The sequence below is a fragment of the Diuraphis noxia genome, unplaced genomic scaffold, assembly GCF_037042655.1.
Source record: "Diuraphis noxia isolate RWA-SAM2 unplaced genomic scaffold, SU_Dnox_SAM2 contig0005, whole genome shotgun sequence".
Taxonomy (NCBI): Eukaryota; Metazoa; Arthropoda; class Insecta; order Hemiptera; family Aphididae; genus Diuraphis; species Diuraphis noxia.
This window is the reverse complement of record NW_028301715.1, coordinates 33,918,420-33,945,981: the sequence shown is the minus strand read 5'-3', so window position 1 is coordinate 33,945,981 and position 27,562 is coordinate 33,918,420. Positions and strand designations below refer to the sequence as shown.

Sequence of the window (27,562 nt, the reverse complement as noted above, 5' to 3'; positions counted from 1 at the left end):
CGTGTCATTGTGTTTCAGAATGCGACAGTTTGTCCAACATGAGCATAACGGTTCCCGTAGCCGTGGCGTCCGGCGATTCGGCCAAGATGACGTGCACCTACGATCTAGAATCAGATCCACTGTACACTGTCAAGTGGTACAAAGGTCGTCAGGAGTTCTTCAGGTACGTGCCGAAGGAACTGCCACACACCAGAGTTTTCCCGTGGCCCGGCATAAACGTGGACGTAAGTGTACTGCAATTATTACTCGCAAGACAATAACTACTACTAGCCAAGGAGGTGGGTGGGGGGGGGGGGGTGCACAGGGTGCAAGTGCCACTCCTTGCGGTTTATTTTATATAAACGATGGTAATAAATGTACTTTTAGTTCTACTAGAGAAAAAAAATAAAGTGCAACCGTCTGCACACAAAAATTAATTTACTGGCTACGACATTGATAACAATAATAAAAATGATATACCATTATGCAAATTATCATTATTTGGGTCACCACATAGGTATATAAGCACGAGCAATGAGCATGTGTGTTTGCTGTAGGTCGTATAGCCCTTTGGTTACTCGCGTTATTATTGTGTTAAAAGCTGCACACGTGCGTCATATGCGAACCCGGACTGTTACGTTTTTACATCAAACCCCTACTGGAAATTTATCATTTACCATTCGGAAACACTCCGCAGAATATCATCATAAATTATTGTATTTATATTATACGAAACGTTAATAAATGATCAAACATTATAATGGAGAATATCTAGCATATTATATTATGGGATGCATACCGATTAACGTGAAATAATACGATTCAGTAAACTGATATTGTTTTTTGTATATAATATTTATAAAATGTTAGGAATGCATTGTAAAAGACAATAATTACATGATACACTTTTTTGAATTTTTACGAAATTTTAGTCACAAAATTCAAAAGTTTTATCAAAATGTAAGATGTAATCGGCACTCTAAAGTAAAAATTAAGTTTAACAATTATAGTAGTAAATTGTTCAATTACAGCAATCTCCAAAATAAGGAGCGTTGTAGAATTTTTTTTAATTGTATTTACAATGTAATTTCATACTATTATTATGTCAAATATTTTATTTTCAATTAAGTCTTAGGTAATTACTTTTATTAGTCCGCAACGAAAAAGTATTATTACTTTACTCTTTTATCCGAAGCGTTTAATTAAATATAATGTAAGCTATTTTTTTAAATGTAAAACAATCATGATATTATATTTGCATAATATGTAACCTTATACTTTTCTAATTTCAATTTAATTCAGACAGTTAATTATACCTAATATAGTTTAAGTAAATATATTTTTTGTGTTTTAAGAAAACCGTTTTCTTTGAACAAAAATAGTACTTTTTATAGATGTTTTGAATTCTTTATGGGTATTTATATTTTTTCTTACGTAAATCTTATTAAAGCTTTTTCTCTGTCAACGGCGTATTGTTCTTATTGTATACATGGCGATTTATCTTAAAAGTTTATATTCAATTAGCATACATACATTTTTATTTTGAATATCGTGCTTCTATTATTTTAAATAAATTCCTGCTAGTACCTACCGTTTCAAGTTTATGACAATTATTTGTTTTTAAATTTTAAAGTATTGTCAAAATCGGGGAAAATGTGTAAAACGTTTTGTAATTTGAAAATGTTTCGTGGTTATTTAATTTCAGCGAATAATACGATAAGACAATATAGATCTAGTTGGCTTATGTACAGTACTAATATATGTCCGCGTATTTTTAGCAGTACTCAAAAATTATATTTTTACATATTCTCTCATATAATTAATCACACTGATTTTCTGTTATATGTCAAATCAGGTTAGCCAATCAGGACCTAATCAAGTGGTATTACGAGACGTAAAAAGACACTTGTCAGGAAAATACCGATGTGAGGTATCAGCTGACGCACCGTCATTTCACACGAAAATCGTGTCCTCATGGATGCACGTTGTCTGTAAGTATTAAAACATTTAAAACTGTGTTTGAACAACACTATTTCATACAAAATATATGGATTACGTCGACAAGTCACAAACGATCATATAATATATATATTGCGTGTATGGTTTTTCCTGTTTGTATTTAGTTTTACGATTTGTAAATTCGAATTTATCGATTTAAATTATAATTTACTACAATGTTTATTGTTTCGGAACCTGTCGATATGTTTCTCACTTTAATCAAATACTTTGAATTGATGTTGAATATGATTTAATTTAGATATCACTCAAGATTAGTGGTTTTGAAAAATATCGAGTGACAGCTGACGATATTAATCGATTTTTTTCATATCGTATAATATAGAACAGACGTATTACGTTTCAGCCGACAATGTACGTTTATTAATGATAAAAGATTCGTTGGTTAAATAAAAAAATAAAAACCCAACGTAGGTACGACTAATGTTCTGTTTTATAACAATTATTATTAGCCGTATAATGATATGTCATACACGTCAACCGCACGTTATACAAAATATGCCATTTTTTATTCATGAACTTCGGTCATAAATAATGATGAGGGGCTTAAAAGAAACATTTTGTCGAGTTATTATATTTTCTTGTGGATAAGCCAGCTCTTTTTTAAAAATTAAACCCAAATGCCAAGTTTCTCTGCCTTAATTTCAAGGGTATAATTAAATCCAATTTAAATAAATTATTTTACTACTAAATAGTACGATTCAGTTCTACGCGCTCTTGATTGATAAATATTTTGAAATTATATGACGGTTTGAATAATGATTCAAAACAACTATAGGATACATGCACTTTGATTGTACAATTTATTTCATATATTTTATTTTATTTCGTACATAATATGACGAATAAAATTTTACTCTGAAATATTACAATTGACATGTGTTTCATAAAAATATATTGTGGGAAATCGTGAGTGGTAGACTGGTATTCAAATGTCTGAAGGTTTACAGAAACCCAAGAAAGACAGTTGTAAAGGTTCAACCGTAATCACAACAACCGCGTAATCATCGTAATTGGCATTGGTGCTAAAAGATGTTTGTAGTGAGTTGCTACTATTAAAACAAGACTGTATCTCGGTAAGTACTATACAAATTTTCGTAAAACCATTTTGTATACATGTATTACATACACCTACTACTGTTAAAATTTACAATAATATTATGCGTTGGAAATTAAAAGCATATTAAAAATAATACTAAGTTTCTTATTTAGTACCCTACATTGGATTTAGTCATTATTAAATTATAATATTTGAAATACAACAATAAAATAAATTAACTACATCACTTATACAACTGACTCACATACTTTGATGTATTGATAGTTAAATAAGAAACCATAATTTTTACAACTAATTATAAAAATAGTGTAGCTAAATTGCCTATCCGGATCGCCGGATCACCATGAAATTATTGTATATAATAATACAAAATTAAAAAATGCATGTCTCTTGAAATAAAGTTAATAATAAAAAGCGAGAAATTCACTTAAACGTAGTTATAAAAGCTTCATTTTGATAATAGTGATATAATGTAGTCGAATCGGTAAAAAATTGTCTAAGTAAGCATAATATTCATCATTCTATTTCAAATTTAGATTTTTGTCTAATCCATTGATTGTTTTAACTCCAAATCTTATTTACTTGGATATTCCAATTCAGGGTAATATTTTGCATTTTGTCGTACTTTATCCGAATACTAATTTAGTATGATGAAAACCATTTTTTTTTTACTACAGTTATATTTTATAGCACTTCATCTTGGTAATAAAAATAATAAAAAGTTTATAAAAGTTTAATATCCTACAGTTTGAGTTCGTTATTTTCCTATATTGCACCAATTAAATTGCAACCCTGTAATAGTTCAATACACAAATTACGTCTAAAAATCACGAATAATACAATGCCACGCCCAGGAAAACCGTGTAGCGGAACAAATCTTAACTTTAAATAACAAAGACGATGTTCATAAAAATAACAGTCGTCGATCGTCCCTCAATCACATATAACACGCTTTTGAAGTGACAGAAGACTAACAGAAGTGACTTTACTCATATTGTATTTGACTTCCTCGTAGTCTGCACCTAAATTTCCACCCGAAGCTGCGGGAGTGTAGTTCAAACAAATGTCGAGTGTGTTACAACACGGTTATTATACTGTACAGATTAATACGCGCGAACGCCAACGACGTTATTATTTTATAATATCATAATGTATTTTAATTACGGACCGGCGGCGGAAGCCATGGGCGTTTGACGTAAAAACGTAATCGGCGTGGTGGCGGCGGTGGCTTGATGATATTTTTATACTAAAGCGGTTGGTTTTTTCATAGTTTTTTTCGTTCCTCTCGCAACACTCGTCAACCACGCTTAAATAATATTATTGCGCCCTATCGTGGGCGGCCGTAGTGACGACTATTAATAACATAGAATTTATCGAGTTTTTTTTTTCGCGCTTGTTTTGGTGGTTTCGGACCACCCGCACAAATCCGACCATTAAGACTATAAAAGTAATTAAGCTGGATGACCGCGTAACGGATGTGTGTTTGTGTGGTGAGTGAGAAAGGGAGAGTCAGGGGTGAAAATAATATTGTTTTTCCCGAAAACCGCCTGAAAGAAAGCCGTTAGTGACAGCTGTGTTTTTTTCGCGAGTCGCGTCGTCGTCGTGTAAATTTTAATCCCGGGTCGCCGTGGCACGCAAAAATATCATCGTGTCGCCTTGAATGTGTGTGGTGTTTGTGCGAGTGTGCTACTGTGCTACTGGTGTGTGTGTGCGTGCGCGCGCGTGTTCAATCTCGCACCCGGCAAAGATCCAAAACAAATAAACCGTAACGACGGGAGATGGAGAACGTGAACAAGACCAGAAAAAAGAAAAAGAGAAATACCGAGAGAAAAGTTATACTTGGTTTTGTAGTTTACTCGCGCGGTGGCATCTTTTGCCCGACAACTTTGACGGGTTTTCAACCGATAGAATATGAAAATGAAAAACCACTCCCGCTGCTCGATACATACAATAATAATAATAATAATAATATAATAGTAATTGTAAAAATGTTTATTACACAGTTTTAAATATTATATTATTAATAAAATAATATTTTTCGCTACCGGTGTCACCGGCGAATTATACCCCCTATACATTTTACCGGGGGGGTAAAAATCGCCTGAGGTAAAATTCCCCTACCGTAACAGGCGATTTTTACCCCCCTATAAATTTTACCTAGTGGGTAAAAATCGCCTGAGGTAAAATTCCCCTACCGTAACAGGCGATTTTTACCCCCCTATAAATTTTACCTAGTGGGTAAAAATCACCTGAGGTAAAATTCGCCTACACTAACAGGCGATTTTTACCCCCCCTATAAATTTTACCTAGTGGGTAAAAATCACCTGAGGTAAAATTCGCCTACCCTAACAGGCGATTTTTACCCCCCCTATAAATTTTACCTAGTGGGTAAAAATCACCTGAGGTAAAATTCCCCTACCGTAACAGGCGATTTTTACCCACCCTATAAATTTTACCGAGAGGGTAAAAATTGCCTGAGGTAAAATTCGCCTACCGTAATAGGCGATTTTTACCCCCCTATAAATTTTACCGTAGGGAGGTAAAAATCACATGAGGTAAAATTTTACTGAGGAGGTAAAAATCGCCTGTTATGTTTGACGATTTTATTCTTATTAAGCTTGAAAACACTGGAAAAATTTTTTTTTCTTAATCGATTAATTTTTAAACGTTTAAGAAGATTATGAGAAAAACCTACTTTTATAGATCATTTCTTTTTGAATTACTTACCAGAAATTATACAAAACTGCAAAAATTAATTAATGTGTTCCAAATACTTGAATAATACTAATAATAGTAGGTACCTAATTATCGAATTAGCGAACTACTTAAATTTATTATTGTGGCTATCCAACTTATGTTATAAAGTTATAACTTATAACTAACTTATCCGTTTTTAATATTTTTTTTAGTATATTTCATGTACTTAATTTTTTTTTATAACATCAATTATTGAAGTTTAGAATGTTAAAATTAAGAACACAATTTTACTTAATATTTTAACATTTTGCTTAATATTTTATGGTTTTTTTTCATAATATTACATTTAGACCATTTAGTTACATTTTAATTTGATTTTTTATGTAGGTAGGGTATCTAGGTACCTACAATAATATATTATACTTAGGTAAGTAATTACCGATAAAAAAATGATAAAATTTGTTAAAACATAAAATAAAATTGATCATAATAAAAAAAAAAAAAATAAATAAATATTCATATTAATGTTACAAATTTAACATGGTTATCCCTTGGCTTTTGTAATAACTGCATAACATAATACCTATATCTAGTGCAGTGTTTCCCAAAGGGCGTGCCGTGGCACACTAGTTTGTCGTGAAATTTGAAAGGTGTGCCGTGACAATTTGAACTTATTATTCGATAAGTAGATAATACTTAACCCTTGATTATATACGATCTAATATTTATCCAAAGTGTGCCGTGACTTATAATAACTAATAATAATGCGTCGTGATGGGAAAAAGATTGGGAACCGCTGATCTAGTGTGTACTAATTGTACACCGGAAAAGCATATGTATTATAGCTGATATATAACAAATGCAAACGTTTTAGATAACTTTTTAACTAATATCCAACAGTCCAAGACACTTTGGAGAACCGCAACAGAAATCTATAGTCTTGTTTGTCAAAGAATGTAATCATTGAAAGCCAAGTTAAAAGTGAAAAACATTATGCAATGCTATGTGCCTGTATTATAATAATAAAATCGCCACAAATACTACTTCAATAAAATAAATTACGAAAAAGAATTCAAAGAATAGTATAAGGTTAAAATTTAATTTGGATTATATTAAAGGTACGGCAGTCACAGCATAGAATACTCTATGAGTCACAGTGACCCGTCTGTCAAAGGTAACCGATAATGGCGGTTGGCGATAACCAAAACGTTACTATACGTATACTACTCAACGGTTCGTAATAGTTAGACAGGTAGATAGACTATTGTTATATATTGTTACTTGTGACAATACACTATACAGTAAGTAGAGCCATACGCGTTAGACGCGCTTAGTATGCATAAAGAACATACCAAAAAATGTTGATAAACATTAAACCCATACCCATATCAACTATACTATAGTTAACAGCTTATAACTTCTTGGTAAAAAAAAGTAATGCAATGTCAATATCTGATATCTTAGAGATGAGGGAAGAAGGGGACAAAAAATAATAATATAGGACCCATTAAAGACATTTTAGACTAATTTCAGATTATTATTTTCATTCCCGTATTCACCTTCGTTCTGAAGACTTCAACACGGTGTTACAAATTTTTAATGTGTATATTTTAATGTAAACATATGTGTTGTGCGTACGATATTTAAATTATCGATTTTTTTTTATCAGAATCTTCATTTATAATCTCCGTAAAGGGTAAGTACCTAAATAAAAATATTTTAATTAGGTATTATATTATAATTAATGTACTTTTAATATAACTAAATAAAATAAGTAATAACCAGGGATCGGGTATTTATGCAATTGTATATTTGTTCGGGAAGTAAAAAGAATAAATCTGATCTAGTAAAAATTTGTGTTGTGGTGTTTGGAGTTAAAGTTTAAAACTTTATTGTGCATATTTTTGCATATTTTGGGATTTATTTCTACAAATGCATATTTTTAAGATTTATTGATTTTTATTGCATATTTTAAAATAGTTTTTGATTATTTACCCTTAAATCAATTATTTAGTAAAATAATTTTTTAATACGTAAAAATTTTAATTGCTAGGTATAGTCGTATAGAATATGCTGAATGTTAAAAAAATCCAAAGACCTCCAATTCAACAGTTTGGCTTTTTTTAAAAATAATATAGTACCTATGAGGTATTCAATAAACAATTTTAAAATTATACACTTATTCAGTGAATTATTATAGCAACGTAAATTATCCCGAGCCCATATTTATCCTTACCATTATGTATGTAAAAGTCATAAGTGTTAAATTTATATTATATTTAATGGAAAGTAATCGTTGTAATTCAAAGGCATTATTAGTTGGGGCTTATAGAATTGTACTTGTACACATTATACTATAGGCATAGTATACCGCAGTGTTCACTAATAATTTCGGAAACACTGAATTTCTCGGCCGAAATATATTGGAATAAATCGATATTTTTACGAGCTAATGATATATAAATACACTTTTCAAATAAATTTCAAATATTTAACCCTTTCGGTAAATGCATAAACCATACAATTTGGATTAAATAGTAACCGGTGTTTTCAATACCAAATTCGGATAGACTGATTTTTAGATTCAAACGAAGTGATGAATGTATTGAGATTTTAAAATTATGTAAAGACGTAAAGTGTATATCATTGGTGCATTACAGAGGTCAAAAGTAAAAATTTTGCGATAGTTTTAAAAAAATCGGAAAAAACAAAAAATTTCTATTTTAATTTTATAAAGATTCAGCAGGATGTTTCGTCCATGGGATGATATCAAACAAACAAATGAAAATGAAGGGGAGAATTTAAATTCTTTGGATTTTGTCGATTGTGATATGTATAGTGATGTGCTACATGGAAATTTAGAAGATTGCAATTATAAGAAAGGTAATAATAATTGTGTATTCATGGAAAAAGATACAAAATATGCAATTATAAATAGAAATAATGTAGAAGTAGAAGATATCGATAAATTATTTTACTAAAAAAAATGGGAATAAATATTATTTATTTAGAGTGTTTTCGTTTTCTATAGGTTAGATGAATTAAAAGTAAGTACTTACGTCTTGTTTAAAGATTTAATGCAAAGAATAATGCAAATTATTAATGAGGTTTATTTTGGAAAAGTAGGTTTTTTGATAGCTAGTTAATAATTTTATGTATCAAATATTATTCATTGTACAAAATTTCCCCAGTAATTTTCTTGAGCGTAGAAAAACTAATATTATGTGTGCAATTTTTTATTTTTGCAAATTAGAAAATTTTAACTTTAAACTAAGTTAAGTTACTTTTTTTTTCAAAGTTAACTTTTAACTTAACGAGTTAACGAAAAAAATATGATTAACTTTTAATTTAACTTAACTTTATTATTTTAAAATAACTTAACGAGTTAAAAAAAATCGTTAACTTGCCCAGCCTTGTTTTATTCAACATCGGTTTTCGATAAAATAAATTTAGTTTTCTTGTTTTAATTCAGAAAATATTAATTGTTATATACACCTGATATTTTTACCAAATATTTATAATATACACTCTACTTTTTTTTAGATGTTATTAATTATCCCACGTGACCTGCTAAATTTTAAAGTAGTTTAATTATATAATACCGTATATTATAACATTTTAATGTATTTTTATTAGAATTTGACGATAACATTGATGCTGCAAAGAATAATGATATTGACACGGAACGAAAGTATAAGCGTGCCGAATTAAGAGATGTGATGCAATTTTTAATAAATAATAATTATCCACCGTACATACAGAAACGGAATGATAAATCAAATTTTCGGAAACAGTGCAAACCTTATGCTATTGAAGATGGAATATTAATTTATAAGAAAACTAAAGCACGTGTTGTATTCGATAATACCGAAAAAATTAAAATAATTAAAATGATTCATTGCGGATCCAACGAAAGTGAAGAATCATCTGCATTATCATCTCACAGAGGACGAGACACAACACAACGCTTGATAAAAAAAAGGTTAACATTTTATTGAAATATTAAATTAATTAATTTTTACATACGACTCAACATAAGCAATTTTTGCTTTCGCATAATTTAATTGATATTTTACGAAATATTAAAGAAAATATGTTAGTGTTAAGTTTTAATGCATATTTATACAGTATGTATCTACATATTTTAATACATAATCTGTTATTTTTAATGTAATTTTTTGTTATATTACATAAATATTTAGATTCTATTGGCTTCATATGGCAGAAGACGTTCGTACTTTCATTCAAGAATGTGCTGCTTGTCAGAAAGTAAATCCAGCTACTTTGAAAGTTGTTCCAGAAATGCAATCCATCGAAGTTCCAAAACAGGTAATGTGATAACAAGTTAAGATTATATGATACATATAAAAATTTATAAGTTATATTGTCAGACCTGAATGTAGACAAAATAATATTTTTAAAATATTCCTCGATGTAGTTATTGGTGCAGAGGTTCATTGGAGTACAAGAGAGCAATAATGCATTTCTCCGCCACCGATCATATTATATTTACTTTGTTTACACAAAAATTGTGTAAACAATTTTTTTAGATTTATTGGTTGCAGTATTTTTTTTTTTTATAAGAAACCTTGTTTTAATTCTTCAATCCTAGGTTATACAAATTGATTGTACATTTTATAAATTTTCAACTTCAAAATAAATTACAAATTTTCACGATTTTGGCGAATATTTTTAAAATTCTAGTTTCGGATGATCATAAAAAATATTATGGATTTACGTTCAACTTTTTTACGTAAATTAAATCTAATTAGAAACCTTGTATTAAATTTTCATGTTTTATAACCAAGTGGAATTTTGTTTTATCATAATAATTAAATTAAAAATAAAATAATAAAAACATTTGATTATGTACAATACTAGCTCAAAAAGAGTCAAAATATTTAGAAAATTTCATGGTAGATATAAACAGCTAATATGAATATTTGAAGAAAATGTCATATATTTATGGGTATTATTAATATAATTTTTTTTTTTTTAGTTATACTAAAACACAAACACAATTTTTTTTGTTAAAACAAATTTCATAGGAATTTTTTTAACTATTCCTAAATATCATTATTTTGTTTAATTTTTTACCATAAATTATGTTGAAGTAGAAAATCAAAAAAATTTTACTGCCCCAAAATATGATAACAGAAAAAAACATAGGTATCATTAAAATAATCAATACATTCATCATTTCACTCAAAATTTAAACTATGAAATTTAAAGCCTTGTTGGAAAATGAAAACATATGGTCACCACTAAATAATATGTAAAAAAATGTTTAATCTCGGACCGTGATAGTTAGGTATTATATTATTGTATAATAATATTTTTGGTTGGTTGTTTTATGTTTTTATATTCTGTGGTTTTCACATGAGAACTCAATATTTATGTGACCCAATAATATGATAGTCTGGAAGAAAAATAATTTTTAAATATATTATAGTAAATAATTTGTTGAACTTGTAACTTTATATATTTTAATGATTAATTATTATTATACCTAAGTATCCATTAAAAAATGGAAAATATTATTTTCAATAAATAGGTAAATTGAAATTTTTATAAGTTCGACACTAAAATAAAACTATTTTTTATTGCATAGTGTTTCAAAAAATAACAATAATACATTATTAATCCAAAACAACAATTTAAAAATTAATTATATTGAGAAATATAAATTTATAATTTAATATTATTATAGGTGTTCCGACAAATTGGAGTCGATCTAATGACACTTCCTGAGGTGGACGGTTATAAATATGTTATAGTGGCTATCGACTATTTTTCAAAATGGTCCGAAGCTAGGCCGTTATATGATAAAACTGCGGTTTCGGTAGCAAGATTTTTGTATGACGATGTTATTTGTCGACACGGGTGTCCCAGGATTCAAATCAACGATCAAGGACGGGAATTTTTGAATTCACTTAACATCGAGCTATCTCGGCTTACAGGAACTAAACAAAGGGTTACATCTGCATACCATCCACAGGCAAATGGTCTAGTCGAACGACAAAACCGAACAATTAAAAATTGCTTGCTCAAAGTTTTACAAGACAATGTAAATAAATGGCCTTCTATTTTACAAGGAGTTTTATTTGCTCACCGAACTGCTCAGCATTCCTCAACAGGCTATTCCCCATTTAAAATGCTATACCAACGTGAAGCTATACTACCAATTGATTTAGATGATAGTATTGAAAAAGGAAAAGAAGAAGATAAATGTAAGACAGAAGATCCATTCAATAAAGACGATTTTGATAAGACGTTAAATCAAATGATAAACATGAGGAACGTTATGGAAAATCACGCACATAAAAATATCGGAGAGGCCCAAAAACGTCAACGACTGTCATATTCAAAGCGGCATAACACAGGTCAAATATTTAAAAAAAATGACAAAGTTTTGGTAAGAAATTTAAAGAGAGATGACAGAAAGGGTGGTTGGAAATATGTACCATGGGAAGGACCTTATACAATTGTGTCAATTAACAACGGAAATACAGTTACATTAAAATCCAAAAATAAAACATTAGCCAAAACACAACATCTTAGTAACCTAAAACATTTTAAAGAATCTGATAATATGAAAGAAGTTGATTTAAAAAATAATTTAGAAGGACAGATATTAGAGGAAAATATGAATACAGAAGTTAATGAAGATAAAGATGATACTGAAAAACAAGAAAATAGTCAAATGGTTTTAAATAATGACACGGTGAGCCTTTCAGGAATGAATAAAAGTCGAGTTTTTAATCCAATTGCAAAACCATGGCAGATTTTAAAATGCGAACAATTAAAATTAAACCTAACTGAAGTCTTGAAATTCAAAGGAAGAGGAAAATTTTTAAGTGAACCCGCAGAAACAAAAAACATTTTAGGAGATGGTAATTGTTTATACAGGGCATTATCATATTGGATAACAGGCACAGAGGAAAACCATAAAGAAATACGTAAACATATTGCTGAGGTATGTAATGTACAAATTTAATAGAAAAAATCTATGTAAATAATATTTTTTTAAGCAATTTTGTTTCTAAATTACTCTAGGTGGTCAAGACTAATACAAATATCCATAAATACGTTGGCAAGGAGGATGAAATTGATATTTATCTAGAAAAAAATAAAATATATAATGATGGTAAGATTTATTTTACTAATGTATTATATACAACCAAAAATACAACAGAATTATCGAGAACTTATGTTTTATGGATATACATTTTTTAAATATATAATATAACATTATGGATCATGTAAATTTTATTTTCGTAGGTGTTTGGGGTACTGATGTAGAGATTTTTGCTGCAACTCAATTATTAAAAACATCAATTTACGTTTATACAACAGCAACGAACACTTGGCAACTTTTTAACAAAAACTTTAGTTTAAAAAAAAATATTTATCATACAGAAAGATGTATATATATAAGAAATATAGGTAACGTACACTTTGATGTGGTTTTAAGTGTTGTATAAAAAAATTTGTAATTAATTTATTAAGTGAACAAATATGCTAAAGTAAGCTTATTAATTAGATGTTTAAAAATCAAACTTAAAAAAAATGTAAGAGATATTCGTTATTTTATTATTTTCAATTCATATCTATTATATTATTATGATGTATTTTCCAATAATTAATAATTTTATGTATAGTTATTTAATTTTAAAATTCTTGTTTTACATAATTTGTTATAATATAATATTACTATATGTGCGTAAATATTAACTACAAATTTGTTGTTATTAATACAATTTTTACCTTTGTGATTGTATTGAAGTATTCGATGTTTTCTAATGTTTTCAAACAGGAAAGCTCTCCTATTAAGATTATATCCAGCTCGGATAACTACATTATTTTTATCGTTTAATTCAAATTGCTTTTTTTGAGTATTTTTAGATCACATTAATGTGTAATATTTTTGCGTCAGATAATTAACAAATAGTATAACTATGCTTAAAACAAATTTTTGGAATTAATTGTTCAACAGTTTAATTAATATATTTTAAACAATTCTATTAGGTATTCATAAATTGTTAAAAATAGTTAAATATGCGTCAATATAGCAAATAAATCAAAAATAAACAAAGTAAAATTGTACAGTTGAATTTCCCGCACTATAAAACGCATTTGTATAATAATCTACAATGTTTCACTAAATCTATGATGGATATTGGATATCCAATTTTCTATTGGGACAAATTTTGTCCCGAACCCTGTTAATAACTAATAAGGTAATAAAGGTAAAATACTTTATGATTATACTCGTATGGTAAACATTTTTCAAAAGAATTATTCATATGTAAAAAAATAATATAAATGTAATTTATAGGTACCTATTTTACTATATAAAGGCTACTAAGATGGCATATTTTCGATATTGCAATTTAAGTTTGATGAAACGATTTATAAGTACCTACCAGTTACCTTAAATTGAAGTCTTAAAAATAATAAAGTAACTGTTTCAAGTAAGAAAAGGAGCTATAACTATCTAGGCCCTAGGGGTGGCTAGGGTGTAAAAATTACTTACTTAACTTAAGTTAAGTATAACAGGCGATTTCTACCTCAGGTGATTTTTACCTTCCTACGGTAAAATTCATAGGTGGGTAAAAATCGCCGGTTATGTTAGGCGATTTTTACCGCAGGCGATTTTTACCTCCTCAGTAAAATTTGTAGGTGGGTAAAAATCGCCTGTTACGGTAGGTGATTTTTACCTCAGGCGATTTTTACCCCCCTCGGTAAAATTTACAGGGGGGTAAAAATCGCCTGTTACGGTAGGCGATTTTTACCTCAGGCGATTTTTACCCCCTCGGTAAAATTTACAGGGGGGTAAAAATCGCCTGTTACACCGGCATTATATAATCTAATTATATTTGAATCGACGTCTTCAGGTCAGGTCATCGTTATATTAAATGCACTTATAGTATTAAATTTCACCAAATGTTTTACTATTAGAGAAAGAAAAAAAATACTTTTTGTTGTGTATAGCTTGATTTAATTACAAAAAATAAAAATCACATTTAATAATATAATGTATATTCGAGATTTGATTAGTAATCGTTATGAGATGAAAACGAATATATATTAAATATAAATAAATAAATATTTATATATATATGTTATATTTAGTTTCAATATCGTTTATAAATATGTGGTAAAGTCGTAATATCGACTTTCACAGCATTGTACTTACAAAATAAGTAGACGATATTAACCCTATCCTACATAAATATATGATAATGTATACGTCATTCAGGATATTTGGAAAACATATAATAATATATTTTGTGTTATTAGATTGTTTATATGTGTATGTTTATTTTTTCTGTGTTCAAATACGCGTTTTCTTCAATTCTTAGAATCCAAAACATCGTAACGTGTTTGTTCAGTATAATTCGATTTTGTTTATGTTTGTGGAATTTCCAATCATGGTTATTCATTGTTTATAAATTCCGAACGAGATGATTTGTATTGATTTTACAGTGAAGAGATGAATTTCTTAATTTTTAATTTAGTTTTTCTTGGTATGATTCAATCTGTAAATTTTTAAATATAATATATAGTAAAAATTAGGTGTAATTGGAATTTTAGCGGTGAAAAAAAGTAAAACATTATTTATGGTACTCGTAGAACGCAAAAACAAAATAGTGGCTTGGTGAGGCGCGGTCGTACGTACGCTCAATCTGCGAAAACGCACTGAGCGTACGTACCGGCCGCAGTTGCTAGCTCCCGGATGGGTGACCACCCGGGATTTTTAGCAACATATCCTTGCCAAACATACACAAACACGTGTTACAACCCTGCCCACTTAAAAACCTACAAACAAATATACAAAAAAAAAATAACCCCTACCGTACCACCCCACACCCAATGGCCTATGTTGCCGCGGGTTCTCCTTACAAAAAAAAAAAAAAAAAAACAAAAACAAAAAACAAAAACAAAAAACAAAATAATGAAATAATGTAAGATTATGAAAGCTTATGCAAAATCAGTTTTCAACAAGCTGTTCTCATAATGTCTCACAGTCGTAGGTAATTATAATATAAGTAATTAATTTAATCAGGGAGTTTGATTTTTTATTAAACATGAATCGTACTACATTTGTATGAATGTCATGATACAACTATCAATATATTTGGACTCTTTTTGTGCCATTTAAAGATTTTTAAATGTATGGTCATGATTTTTACAATCGTTTAATATAATATTATTGTCAAAACCACAAAAATGTTTTTAAAACGTTTAGTTTTTATTAGTTGAATACCTGCGAGGTTTCTCCTAATTTTATATTATTATAGACATTTCAAAATAACAAACACCTAATTTATATTTACAGATATTTTGAGTTCAAATTTTGAATTCCGACATTAAATTGTTTTATTGTAATCACAAAAATTTTCTTCGAAGGAAACTTTTTGCCATTTCCTTATCAAAATTACAAACAGAAAAGTTAATTACTATGATAAACACATTAAATATCTTTAGCAATATAGGCCTACAGATAACTCTCCACCCAGAAGCATCTTTCGTGTACAATGATTTATCTTTGATTCAAATTGAATATATAACGATCTACAGCTTGCGACCGAATCATCGTTTATGTCACACTCTACGAATTTGCTTAGGTTCAGAACACAGAAACGTTGAGTACGATCATATTATATTATTGTTATTTACATAGGTGGTAGTTTCAGGGTTCGTATTGTGCACTATAGATAGACTGGAACAACATTCAACTCTACGTTTTGAATATATAATTTTAAATCAATTAAATATAGGTGTAATACACTAACCTTATCACCATTAATTAATTTAATTGTTTAACAACTCGTTCTCCACTGCACCTGTGATCTTAAATACCCCCTCAAGAACGGGGTTACTCGGGTGACAGGTCGTGTACTCACTATTACACTGTAAAGTATTATTGCATTACTATTTCAGGCTCCTATCAAATTACATATGTGTAAACGTTATAATAATAATATTTTTATGTATGCGTTATTTAATCTTGTTAGTTTAAATGTAGGTCATAGATTTCTTGTACCTGAAAAGTAAGTATAACTTGGAAACTTTATTTATACAAGTCCAACAATTCGGTTCGCGAGACTAGTTCGTTTAGTGAGAATAGCCAACCAATATCCCTCATTAATCAGAGAGGATTGAATGGAAAACTTAATTTATACAAGTCTAACTATTCCACAAGAACAATTCGTGTAGTGTGAAAATTCAATTAACTATCATTATTAACCTGATGGAATTAGGTATATATATATATATATATATATGACAACAACCACTTGGTTTGAATGAACGAGCGAAGATTATGTTGCAAACACATTCATTATATATAATGATTATAGTCGTGACCTACTTATAATGAAGAGGTGTATCCGATACCCACAACTATAATAGAACAGAACGAGTTTTCCGTTTTTTTTTTTATTATAGTAGTTTAAATTGTGTTATTATGGTCGTCTATTGGGGTTTCTTAGACATTCAAATTATTTATTTATTCCTCTAACACAATAAGATACGTCGAGTTGATACTCTTGAAACACAATAAAAATACAATATACGTATGAATAAGAACACGACCGTGTTCAAACTTAAAACATTCAATATTCGCAATTAATTTCCAGAAATAAACACGCCCAGATGACATTCCCGCAAAATAAATCAAAAAACTTATTCAGGTTATCATGTCATTGTAAAGTAACATCAATGCGCTTTATTATTTTGCGAAATAAAAAAAGTACCCCACTCCGGGGCATGGCAGAAACCTACGGGTGCCCCAATAGAAATTCTACCAAAACTCTCACTCATGTGTAACCAACCTACCGTTCCATAAAACCTACAGTACTGCCCCCTTCCCAATGGCCTTAGTTGCTGCGGGATAGTTAAAAAAAAAAAAATGTTTTTATTTGCATAAGCTCACTATGCTCAGTAGTGTTCATTTATATTTTTGTGTATACCTATGAACGCAGATATTATAATTATTATTTACAATGTTTACCAATCATTAGGATTTTTTTATTATATTTTTTTTTTAAACACGTATATAACATCTAATGTTATGCATTTATGTTTTTACTTTCTCTGTTTCAAATAATAAATTATACATACTTTTGCTTACAGTCACAGAGTTCACGAAAAAAAGAAATTCTCTTCTATACAAAAATTCGTTTGTTGAATTAGAATTTTACGCGGAACAGTGTTTGAACAAAGTTATTAAATAATGTTTTTTTTTTTTTTTTTATGTAACGTTTATTTAATACAAATTAAGTTACAGTAGGTATTATACTCAGTTTATGTATATATTTTTTCTATTGTACTCTTTTATATTTTTACATTCAATATCAACTATTTTGTAAACCACATTTATGTACAGTTTTTTTTTTTTATAATTTTTTTTTTAAACTCTTATCTAATAAATAAGAATTCAACCCTAGCTTCCAATGACAATCACTATGTATAATGTACAACTTATAAATAATTAATTATACGTTTTCATGTTTATCAACATAATTCTTTATGGTTAAATTTTCAAGAGTGTGGTGTAAGTTTTAAGCTGTATACACATGGCAGGTACATAATAGGTATCATGTAATTTGTAATTAATAATGATATGTAGGTAAGTATACCTACTAACTGTTTAACTATTTTATACTTAGACGGCTAGAGTCTTCAGGTGTTTGATCAAATTACACCATTAATTACAAGAGAATTTGGTGTAAATATAGCAAACAAATTCAACATATTTTAATGAAACGGCTATACTCCAGGAAACAACCGAAGAATATAATAATTTATGAGTTTAGTTCGCAAAATATATAAAATAATAGATTTAATGATTTCGATTACATATTTTATTTATGAAGGTTTTCATATTATTAGGTACATTATGAATTTTATTATATATTCCGTTTATTTCGAATTCTCATTGTTAATTCTAAATTTACAGGACAAAACACAAAAAAAATATTATATGTTATTTTTAAAACAAATGGTGGCACTGTATTTATGTTTTCGGATACTCCTGCCCCCACGTACTTACTTGTATAATAACATTTTAAAACAACACTTAAATTGATTAAATATTATTATTTTGCTACCATCATGCAATTGATTTTAATCAAACGAAATTGTAACGAGCATATTGTTTTAGTAGGATATAATACTATGTTATGTGCATATTGTGTACAAATAATATTGACCAATACAATATACATGTATATTGTTTTAGAGCATCTGGAAAATGTAAAATTTTCGTTTATTTTATACAAACAATGTACGTGGAATCACGCGTGGGCATGGAGATCGAAAAAGTGATTTTTTAACCCGTCGCCGATGAAATGTGTATTATAATATATGTATGATTGACCCATGTCACGACCCACTAATGTAAATGTCTCCCTATGGGGTCGACCAAACTACAAGAGACGACGATGACAACAACGAATACAACAATAATGTGGTCTACATAACATTATTATAATATGTATTATATTATTTGCATAGGTGTTTACAACCCCTTGGTTGATTCAGAACGTATGTCACGGAGTGTAGGGTGAAACCTAGTCACATCGTGAACAATAATTATTATAACGATTACGGAATGCTATTTTGGTGTTATGTGTATAATACGCGTTATACATTGTGCAGATGTTACATAATTATTACATCATGGCAAAACTTATAGTGTTTAATAATACATATAACTGGTGATTTACCGAGCACGCTCAACCCAAATTTCATTTTGATAGTGAGTATTTTATTCAACTTTGTTTATGAAACCTTTGAGCGTACCATATTTTAAAATAATTGTATTGCCTATAGAATATTATTATTGTGTTCACTATTTATTATACTTTTCAGTGGTTAAATCGCTAAAATATTTTTTGAAGTATCTAAAATACTAAAATAGGCGTTTTTTGTATAATTGAATAAAGAAATATTTAATTATTTATTCAAACACATTGATCTTAAGTGTTTAAATATTAATTTATTCTATAAGTATTTTAAGATACCAGAAATGGTTTTTAGTTTTGATGATCATTTTAAATTCTTTTTTCAAACGTTAGGCTATCTTTCTGTATGTGTTGTATTAGAAAAAAATAAGTATTGACGTATAACTTTTTAGTTGTAATTTTGTTTTTATACTCACCACGTGTCATATTTTATATTTTCTTAAATAATATTTATTTATTTTATTTTATTTTTCTTTTTGTTATGTTTTTTTTTTTATATATTAAAATGGTTAGTAACAAATAAAAAATCATTATGTACTAACCATATAAGAGTAATATATTTTCACTTATAAGCTATAAACCATAATTTAATGGGGAAAAAAATAACGGTACAAAATAAATCTTTCGCTAAGTGTCACTAACGGGTGGCTCGTGTAACTCTTTATGTTTTTGCCATTTATCGCATACTCTTATTGTATATTATATATCTAATTATATCTATAGACTTTATAGCCACTATATAATATTCGTCGTTGATAGTCACCTATTATTGAGAAAGGGGGGAATTGTTTAGTTAAGGTGAAAAACATCATGGATCAATAAAAAATCTTTAAAAGAATTTTATATTTTTAAATGCCTTCAAAATACAATAAGATGTACCCTCTTCAAATATTTACCAAGACATGTATGATAATAATATTACACCAGCATATTACATAGGTCATTTTTATTTCCAAAGGTAAACAATAAATATTCTATATAATTCTCGGTGGATCTGCATACCAAAAAATATAGTATGACCACCCTCGTCATAATATTACATAATATCTACTCTATGTGTAATACGTCGTCGTGATCTATAATTGGCTGTAATGGTCGTTTTGAGATATAACTCTGCACTTGGCATATTATAATATTATTGTTAAATCATAATTTATACGTTCCCTCGTGTGCGCCCACACAGATGATTATTATTCTATTATCATTACCTACGTACGTATTCTACGTAGGTAACGCGATCGCCACTATAATTACGCCGTTAATGTGTGCGACATGTCTCGTTTCAGACCCACCTGTCGGACAACCCGTGCTGTCGCTGGAGAAACGACACTACACCATTGGAGACACGTTGAAAGGCAACTGCACGTCACCGCCATCAAGTCCGCCGTCCAACGTCACGTGGTACTTAAACGATAAATGGGTATGTAAACCGAACCCGACCTACCTAAATCGGTGTTGGGAAAAAATCGTTATACATGTGATTATAGTTGGTAACCGGTGGTGAAAATATCTGTAAAATAATTTATTACATTAGTTAATAGTTTTTGAAACCTTAACGATATTTTTGTATATATTTAGGTATATTTTCATTGCTCACGGTAATGTTGAATGTAGGAAAGACCCAAAAGATTCTCTTGAGAATGTTAAAACGAAAGATTCAGTTTTACCAGGATAAAACTAATTAGGGAAATTAGGTGAATCAATCATGGTGCATAATTAAAAATTTAATCATCAGGACTTGTGCATAAATGCATGTACTAAAAAGCGCTTGAATATGTAAGCAGCTATGCTGCTAAAAATGATCAAAATATACATGGTGTCCCGCGAGGATTTACCTATTGCGATATCTCACGAAATAATGGAGATATCAAAATTATGGTTTTATAATAAGATTCACGTAGTTTAAAACTACAATTATTTCATTTTAAAATTTGTTTTAATATTTTTGTAAAAAATTTAAAAAATATAATTTTTTAATTAATTATTTCCAAAAAAATTAAGGATAGCCATTTTGTAGAGTTTATTTTCCTGAAAATATTGACGTTTCAAAATTTTATTTCCATTAATTTTCTGGATTTTGATATTTTTTTATAGTTTTGAAGAAATAAAATATGATTATAAATGTATTACTATTAGGAACACGGAAAGTATCACATGTTTAATAACATGGTGTTAAATAATTTGCAATTTTTCTCGAAACTAAAAAAAATATTAAAAATCAGCAAATTAATGAAAATACAATTTTGAAACGTCAATATTTTCAGAAAAATAAGCTTTTCAAAATGGCTATCTTTAGTTTTTTTGGAAATAGTTAAATATAAAAATATATTTTTTAACTTTTTTACCAAAACATTAAAATAAATTAAAATATCCTAATTTCATTTCTAACTTGTTTTAATAAATAAATTTGTTTATTTATGTGATTTTTACAGTCATTAATATTATTATATTTTTATATGAATAAATTAACAGATTAAACATAATTTTAAACTCTTTTTTTAAATGCATCTATTTTAATATTATTTTTAATATTTTCAAATTATGTAACTATTTACATTAAACTACTATATGTTAACAATAACTTTAAATATTTTAACTATTAACAAATACATGATCATACAAAAATATGCTAAATATACAAAATAAAATTGAATAGCATACATTTTTTTTAGCTTTTATCAGCTCAACTATATTGAGCAATATATAATAAATAATTTTTATTCTATTATATTGACTTGTATAGTATTATATTTGTTGCTTGTATGTTATATTTATTTGAGTTTTTGAATTGAAAATTATATGGATAATGCAGTCATTATTAACGTAAATAATCATCGGTTAATCATAGTGTTTTTTATGAATACACATCTAACTAACATATTATGCTACATTGTGTAACCGTACGACGGTTAGGTTGATATACACTGCTAGGTGAGAACATTGCGCAGGACGATATTATTAATATAATTTAATGAAGAACCCAAGAGACTCTATAATATTAATAAAACGAGTGTTTAAATTGAATTCGTCATCAGTGAATAGACATAATATTACGTTAAATTAGATGATTTCATACTACCTATAGTATACATTATATTATATTATATTATGTCTGAATCCATATATTATAATTTCTTTTTTCAATCAGCTGCATGTTCATACCAACTATATAATATATAAGCTATAAAGTGATACACATCTATTGTATTCTTGTATAATGTAAAATATTATATAACGCCCTATAAATATATCTATATTAAACTGTCGAGTAAAAATAAAAAAGATATTCTGATGTAGCTCATATTATGACAAGAGTATATATGCCTATTCATGGGGTGCACAGATCAAGTCATGTACTGGTCACAGTACTTGAAACTTCACTTAAATATTTAACACAAGTATATCACGATCATGAGTTATAACTTTCAGTGTTGCAACTACTTTATAGAGGATCCATTATAAATTAAAATGATGGAGAATTTTGTAATAATTTTTTTAGGTTATACAACATTTCGAAACACTAATAATTTATTAGTAATAAATCAGAACAACTTACATAATTGATTACACTAAGTATGTAAGTTATACATTAAACAAATAAGCACCTCGAAAATAAAAATTATTTCATTTTTACTCAAAGAATATTACACTTATATGTAACTAATTAGCGAGGATAATAATTGTTTCACCGAAAATCGTATACCTACATATTTACAAAAAACTATTCCTGATATTGTTTCGTCGTAGAGTAAACATATTTTACCATCAAATACCTATTATATATATTATTATTATCGACCTCATGTTACTGGCAGATAGTAATTAATTATGATTGTTTTTCAAAAACGATACTTTAAAGTTTTAAGCTTAAAGACATAAGTTATTACTCACAAGAGTCTAACAGAACATACCTACAGCAAAATTTATTTAACCGCAATATAATTTCATTTTGGAAGTACAATTTAATAACAATAATGATCATTTTTTGATCTACTTAAAAGTTCAAGAAAAATAATATATTAGGTATCTTTTACAATATTCTACTGATGAGTACATAATAATATTATTGTTGTGTCATAACATTCACACTCAATATTATTATTTACCTTCATTTATTTTTTGTATTCGTATATTTATATACGATGTTAAAATTATGTTTACGTAGGTATCAAAATCGATGAAATTAATTATAAAAAGTTGTATAATCATTATATTTTTATTTTATTAATTAATTCGTGGCAACATAGACCATTGGGTAGTTGTACTTTACAGATTTTTAACTATGGGAATTGGTACTGTAAGTTGGGAACACGTGTACGTGTGTCAAGGTTTGATGATAATTATTATAATTATTATTGATTAAAATATTGTTGTGTATGACATAATATTCAATTATAATTCAAATACAATTTGTCTCCACCTAATTTTCGATTTATTTTTTAATTTTATTTCTAAGTAATTAAAAAAATCCATCTATAATAATCAGTTATAAATAAATATTATATCTACATCAAATCGTATAAAAAGTAATTTACAATAGAATGTTCATACTATGACCACAATTTAAAGTATCTGAAGAATAATATGATTGGGATATAATGTTTTATTAAACTATAATACTATGATATTGTGGATATTATATTATGTAATATTTAGTTATAAATAATTTATTATATTAATTGGTAATTCTTCAAATTATTTATAATTAATTTATTCAAATGTAAGGGACAAATAATGATTCGTCAATTAAACTTTTAAAATCATATTACCGTAGCGGCGGTTAACAATTATTAAGTCAGGCAACGCAGAGGAATTAAATTTGAGTGAGTTTAAACTTTCGAAAGTGGGATAATGAATATGTCATAATGAATTAAATATCCTCTAGGAATTATGAGATTACGAATTAGAGTTGGCGATTCGTAGAAGAGCAATGCTTGCAATTATATAGTGCTGATAATTTAATCTAATCTGCGGAAATGCAACTAAATAATACTAAAAGAAAAAAAAAAAAAAACTAAAATACAGAGAGCGTTATTTGATTCTGTTTGTCACGATGTTATAATAATTGTATAAGACGGTATTAATCGCCGAATTAAGCACATTTTTATTATAGCGTTAATATAATATAATCGCTTGTTTTATCGCTTGTTACTTATCCGAATTCGCTTAATATCGAGAGAATTTAACTGAAACGTTTGTGTCGCATTAAAATTAAAATTATAACACCCAACAACACAATAATGATTTATGTATTATAGTTTATAGCACTTCACCATTCTCCAGCTGTTAATGGGTAAACACTACTTACCTATATACATATACGTAATCTAACCGTGGTGGTTAAACATTTATTTCCCATAATAGTTTAAAATAGACGTTCGTATAAATGAATATACTATACACATATAGATCTAGCGCATTATATAGTGAATAGTGGCGTCTAAAGGGCACTTGAACTCTACTGCATTTATTGAAATACTAAAGTGTTCTCGTATAGAGTAAAACCGAATGTGTACAGACAAATTTACTATTTCGTGTTTTAGACGTGTAAGAGAAATTTCGAACAAGTATCAAACGCTGAGCTATGTCTTTTGGCACGCACACTCACATCCCCACATCTACACACGCCCATAAGCACACTCGCCAGCGCGCGTGCACACACACACACACACACACACACACACACACACACACACACACACACACACACAAACACACGCTAGGTATAAACTGAACCGGACGAGTGGTAATATAATATGCCAACCTAACCCATTACATCGTATACCTTTATCATAAGTTATAAAAAGTACCTTTATCGACGATAATATGGAAATTAGTTCGGTCGGTGTATATGTTTGAAACCGACATACCTGGTAAAATATTTACATACTCATATATGCGCATATTATTATTAAAAATAAATACTCACCCAGGTCATGCTCAGACGAGATTATATTATTATTATTTCATACGTGAACACCATAATGACTCCGACGCACAGAGATTCGGAAGCCTTCTTTTGGCGTACCACTTATTTTTTCATTATAGTAGATTATATTTTCGAGTGAAAATAGAATTAGGTAATGCAAATTTCGCAATTCATTTTTAATGATAATAATTTCGGTACATTTACAAATATATGTACCTATTACCTAAAAAACAAAACTAATATTTGATCCTTTACAGAGAATAGTTAACATATAAATTTATTAATTTCCTGTATCACACGGCATTCCACGTACCATAGTTTGAGAACCACTACAGTCTATCAGATCGACGATTCGTGTTTTTTAAAAACAGTTATATGTATATGTATAGATGTTACTCCGGTGTAGGGTATATGGGACAAATTATTTTGTAGGGATGAATAAATTCAATTTTACTGTTATATAATATAAATAATGATAATATAATTATGTTATAATAATACAATAATAACTAAAGCCCATATTATATTTGCGTTAATTGATCATATTCATATATATTCGATATCATCTACTAACTAACATACCTTAAATTTAAATAAGAATAGTTTTCCCGAAAAATCTATGCACCACGCCACAATTTCGAAGACGTTAGATTAGTGTACGTAATGTTGAATATTTTATGACGTTGGTAAAAGATAAACAGTAATACTATATTTGCTACGTAGCTCATAGGAATTTTCCAATTTTGTATAATGTGTATTTTGATGAAATTTACTTTATTTGTTTTATTACCATATATCTCTGATGTAATCTACGTTTGAAACGTACGACGTGTTAACTTTAATTTCTCATCGTTATAATTCATATGTGGCTTATGGGTTCAGGACCACGACAAACATTCAAAGTCTAAGGCATATTTTGCTTTTATGTAGGTAAGTATTGATATTATACTACTTCAGAAATAGATACATACGTATAATAACAGGGAAGCGAATGTCCCCCAACGGTCACATTCAAATATCGGACGTTTTCTTGGGAACCAACTATAAACTTTTTACAATCTAACCTAACCTATTTTTCTGAATATCGGGCACCTCCGAATATTAAACAACATTTTAGCGACGGAGAGTGTCCAGTATTTGTAGTTTTCACTGTAATATAATAATATAATTAACTTCATAATGCCTGTCACGCTGTTTACGCCTAGGAAATACATCCCGAAAAATCTACGGTAAAATGTGATGATGTCAAATGGATAAATTATTATTTTTAACTATTGATAATGTGATACTTCCGTTATTGCACAATATAATATTCAGTGCGTGTGATTTTCCTGGAATTTACAAAAATATTATACGTAACCATATTATAGGTATAAATATACCGGCTGTATTGACCGTGTTTTTTTTAAGCTTTTAAATATCGTCCTTCAACAACTTACACCTCATATTTATATTTTCAAAAGAAATGCCATGTGTTATTGTTATTACTGTAGTTATGTATTATTTATTTATTTACAGTAACGTTTGCATATCATGTTACAACATAAGTTGAAAATAACATAAGGAATATTTTAAAATATTTTAAATAAAATCGTGATTTTAAAAACTATTTTAACTAGAATATAAATCTAAGATTTTTTTTTTTTAATTGTACATATACCCTCAGCAACAGTGGCGTACCCAGGGGGGGGGCTTAGGGGGCTTCAGCCCCTCCCATTGGCCATGTTTTGGAATACATTTTATATTAAAAAAGACAAAGTACAAACCATGATATTTCTAAAAAACGGTATTGAATACAACGTATTATCTTTAGTAACAATGACCTAGTATAAGCAAAGCATAAACGTTGTGTTTATTATGGTACCGAATACCGATATAGATTTAGCCCCCCCCATTCCAAAATCCTGGGTACGCCACTGCTCAGCAATATAGGCCATTGGGGTTAAAACGAAATAATTAATTACATAATAATTGTATAGTTATTGAATCTAAGTGTTAATTATATTTTTGTTTGGTGCCTGTAATGCATTGGATGATATTTTCTATGGATTGAGGGTATTGCTTAGTATTTCTGGTACTGATTTGGTAAGGTATTCTAAGATTTATCATCATCTTTAGATGTTTTTT

The 27,562-nt window shown here is 28.5% G+C and overlaps 1 protein-coding gene across 1 annotated transcript in view; it reads left to right on the top strand.

Moving 5' to 3' along the window:
- LOC107169787 (uncharacterized) overlaps positions 1–27,562 on the top strand; it is a 97,644-nt gene that overhangs the window by 55,887 nt on the left and 14,195 nt on the right. The window contains exons 2-4 of the mRNA XM_089228587.1: positions 19–224; positions 1,835–1,970; positions 20,793–20,926. Of these exons, the coding sequence (XP_089084713.1) occupies positions 19–224; positions 1,835–1,970; positions 20,793–20,926 (476 nt within the window). The remainder of the gene's footprint in view (positions 1–18; positions 225–1,834; positions 1,971–20,792; positions 20,927–27,562) is intronic.